This window comes from Octopus bimaculoides, chromosome 27, assembly GCF_001194135.2.
Source record: "Octopus bimaculoides isolate UCB-OBI-ISO-001 chromosome 27, ASM119413v2, whole genome shotgun sequence".
In the NCBI taxonomy this organism is placed as follows: domain Eukaryota; kingdom Metazoa; phylum Mollusca; class Cephalopoda; order Octopoda; family Octopodidae; genus Octopus; species Octopus bimaculoides.
Genome location: NC_069007.1, coordinates 3,044,871 through 3,048,868, shown reverse-complemented (window position 1 = coordinate 3,048,868; position 3,998 = coordinate 3,044,871). Strand labels below are relative to the sequence as shown.

General features: G+C 37.3%; 1 protein-coding gene across 1 annotated transcript; it reads left to right on the top strand.

Annotated features, from left to right (window-relative positions):
- Window positions 1-283: 283 nt before the first annotated feature.
- Window positions 284-3,720, top strand: LOC106876815 (retinoid isomerohydrolase). The gene is made up of 3 exons (XM_014925527.1): window positions 284-343; window positions 1,021-1,225; window positions 1,968-3,720. Exons 2-3 carry the CDS (start codon window positions 1,034-1,036, stop codon window positions 3,366-3,368), a joined length of 1,593 nt encoding a protein of 530 aa, XP_014781013.1. The 5' UTR covers window positions 284-343; window positions 1,021-1,033; the 3' UTR covers window positions 3,369-3,720.
- The last annotated feature ends 278 nt before the right edge of the window (window positions 3,721-3,998 follow it).

The following is a 3,998-nucleotide window of genomic DNA, read 5'->3' as shown; positions in this document are numbered from 1 at the left end:
ATATATATATATATATATATATATATATATATATATATACATATACATACATACGAACATACATATATGCATACACATCTGTATGAGTATATCCACATCCAAGCACATATATACACGCATATATCCTTATCATGAAGATACCCATTGCTCTCCGTACCGCTAACCCCCGTCCGCACCGCTAGCCCTCTTCACACCGCTAGCCCCCTCCGCATCGCTAGCCCCCGTCCGCACCGCTAGCCCTCTCTATATATATTTGCAAGTCAATGCAGACTTCTATCTTCAGTGTTGATAACAACTTCAACAAACACCTTTGATTATTGGGCGATCTTTGAACCGCGAGAAAGTAAGCATATATGTCTATTTTCTTATTATTAATTTTAATTTTGACTCTATATCTTCAAGAGGAGTTATCCCAATCCTTTCTACATTATTATTATTCAGTAGTTTTATTTTTATAACGTGCTTTCACTTCACTACTGAGCGCAGCTCTGTTTGCCTTGGGTATGTACTGTGGTTTACTGTGATGCTCTTATGGTTACTGTATTGAAAGTGTTTTGCGTAGGATGTGTGCAGTGCCCAGTAGTGCAATTTTCTGTATGTTATATATATTTGTAAGTCCTGGTGTTTTTGTTATGTATTTGTCTGAATATTTTTTTTATTATACCTAAGGTGCTTTCTATGAGAGGAATTGTTTCTGTTTTTAGATTCCACATTCGAGTTACCTCTATTTCCAGGTCTTCGTAGCTTGAAAGTTTTTCCATTTCTTCTAGGGAAACGTTGTCATCTGCTGGTATTGATACATCAATTAGAAAGCATTTTTTTTCTTTATGATCTCTGACAACTATATCTGGCCTATTGGCCTTAATTTCTCTATCTGTGTGTATTGGCATATCCTTATTATTATTATTATCATTATTATTGCTATCATTATCGTTATTATTATTATTATACAGGTGGCGAGCCGGCAGATAGATATGGTATGACCATTGCTAATCGAATTCACTTTCTTTCATTTCTCAGGAAAGGACCAACAATGTGTGTTCCAGCGACCCTCTTTGCCTCTCTACTGTTATCAGTCTGTGGGCTACCAGTGTCATCTCTCACCGCCGCTTCCAGTGCACTCGCAGACACTTTCAGCACTTTATATACGACAAATCTCAAAGAATTCAATGACTTTCCCATTTATTTCGATCGGAAAATTCCGGAATGGTTAAAAGGAAATTTGGTTAGTGTCTATATTAAATCTATCTATCTATCTATCTATCTATCTATCTATCTATCTATCTATCTATCTATCTATCTATCTATCTATCTATCTATCTATGATGTGATTTGACGGAGATTTGGGAGCCATATCTAGCAGATTAAGCGATCATTTGTATAGTACTTTGTTGATTTGACGCAAATATGGTTGTGTGGTTAAGAACCTCGCTTTGCAACCGCGTTGTTTTCGGTTCGGTCCCACATCGCGGCACATTGGACAAGAGTCTTCTACTAAAGCCACCAGGCTGACCAATGTCCTGTGAACGAATTTGGTAGACGGAGACTGTGTAGGAGCCCGTCGTATATGCATGTGTGTGCGTGCGTGTGTGCATGTGCGTGTGTATGTGTGTGTATGTGTGTGTGTATGTGTGTGTGTATGTGTGTGTGTATGTGTATGTGTATGCATCTTTGTATCCCTTGTGCGTTTGTATCCCTTTGTGTGTTTGTATCCCTTCTCTGCTTGACAACCGGTGTTGCCTTATTTATGTCCCTGTTACTTAGCACTACTGACAAAGTGACCGACGAAATAAGTACTACTCCCCTCTTTATTAAAAAAAAAAGTCCTGATGTTGATTTGATCGACTTGACCCTTTAAGGCGGTGCCCCAGCATGGCCGCAGTCCAATGACTGAAACAAACCAAAGATACAAGATAAAATATGAAATATATTCCTGCCATTTCTCTCACCTAAATATTTCATTGCAGATACGAAATGGTTTTGGTCAGTTTGAAAGTGGCAAAAGGCATTTTCTGCACTTGTTCGATTCTTTTGCCAAACTGTCGAGCTGGAAGATAACCGGAAATAACACAGCTCTTTTTTCAACGAAGTTTGTAAAGAGTTCGACTTACAATAAAAGCATCGCCACAGACGATATTGCTCCGTATCTCACGTTTATTGGCGTTGAACCACCTTTCAGTCGATGGAAACAATTTAAGTCCATCATAAACGGTTTGGATAACATGAACGTCAACGTCTATTCTTATTACAAAACGGCCAAAGCAAACGGCCAAGACGACAAGGGTTGTTTTGCACTCACAGATTACTGGAAAATGTATGAATTCAATTGTACTACTTTACAGACTATTTCTGCATGTGAGGCGCCAGTTCCCCAGAAGTCATCCATTGGCTTCTTAAACCTCATATCCACGGCCCACCCTCTGCCCGAATTTGGTACAAATAACTCTTTGTTATTCCTGTCAACGTTGAGCTTGATTCCTTGGGTGAAAAGTTCAGTGAAGTTTATTCGAATTCATACGGCACAGAAGCGAGAAGTCATTGCAAATGTACCCGTTGACAAAATACCCTACATGCATTCTTTTTCTACGACTGAGCATTATGGGATATTGTTCTGTCATCCGATGTATTTGAACATTCCAAAATTTCTGAAAGAAATGCACCCGTTCGATGGAATGGATTGGTATGGAGATAAACCGATTGACGTTAACATAATCAACTTGAAGACTGGCGAGGTTATAAATATGAAAACAGAAAACAGCTTTATCATGCACCACGCAAATGCCTACGAGGATGAAAATGGAAATATTATTGTAGATGCAGTTGGTTACGATGACCCGTTATTTGTAAAATCTATGTTTGTAGAGAATATGGTGAATCCAGCCAAAAGAAAAAATATTCCGTTTTCAGCTCAGATCAGACGATATATTTTCAACATTGAAAACAAGACAAGCAAAGTTCATTCATTTTCCAGACCTTCAAACGAAACATTTCTTACTCGGTTTGATTTTCCGACGATTAACGAAAATTACCGAAGTAAACCTTACTGTTTTCTATATGGCGTGGCCTTAAGAGTAATACACGATAATATCACAAGTATAGCTTTAATCAAGAAGGATGTCTGTGAGAAAGGAAGAGACAAATACTATTACAAGACCGGTGTGTACGTGAGCGAAGCTATTTTCGTTCCGACACCAAATGCGAAAGAAGAGGACGATGGTGTCTTGGTACTTCCGGGGGCAGACGCAGCAACAAATAAACATTATCTTTATGTAATAGATGCTAAAACCATGACCTTGATAAGTCAAGCGGAACTTCCTACGACAGTCCCTTACACATTACATGGCCATTTTATTTCCGAAAAACTGTAAATCGTGTAAATATATTCATAACAAACATGGCGGCAAGGGATAAAGGCATAACCGATTTAATCTTATTATTTGCTCAATACTTCACTACCTCACTTTCACTTATCTAGAGAAGATTTAAACGTCGTCCTCCATAAATATATATATATATACCACATAGATATACTTTTAGACTATATCTACTCTGCAACCACTTTGACCTACTCACAAGATGAGCTTAAAAATATATAAGAAGCTTAGAAAATCCTCATAAACCTTATAGTCTGACGAAGGCAGCTTAGCCGAATCTTTAAACTCACTGTCAACGATTATTCTGTTAAAATAAAATAAATATATGATACTATAATTAAATGTATTGTGGGATTCTTCAGTCAATGCTTGGTACTTTTTTTTGTTGATATAATAATACATGAAAGCCACACTAAAGTGTGTATGTGTGTGTGTTGTTTGTATGTGTTGATTTGTGTGTGTGTGTGTGTGTGTGTATTTGGTGATACAACTTTGAGAAATGATACTCAGTACATGAACATATATATATATATATATATATATATATATATATAAGATTGACCAATGACCGGTCTGTCAAAATGCTAGAAGCTCACTTAAAAAAATTCTCAAATACGGATTCAG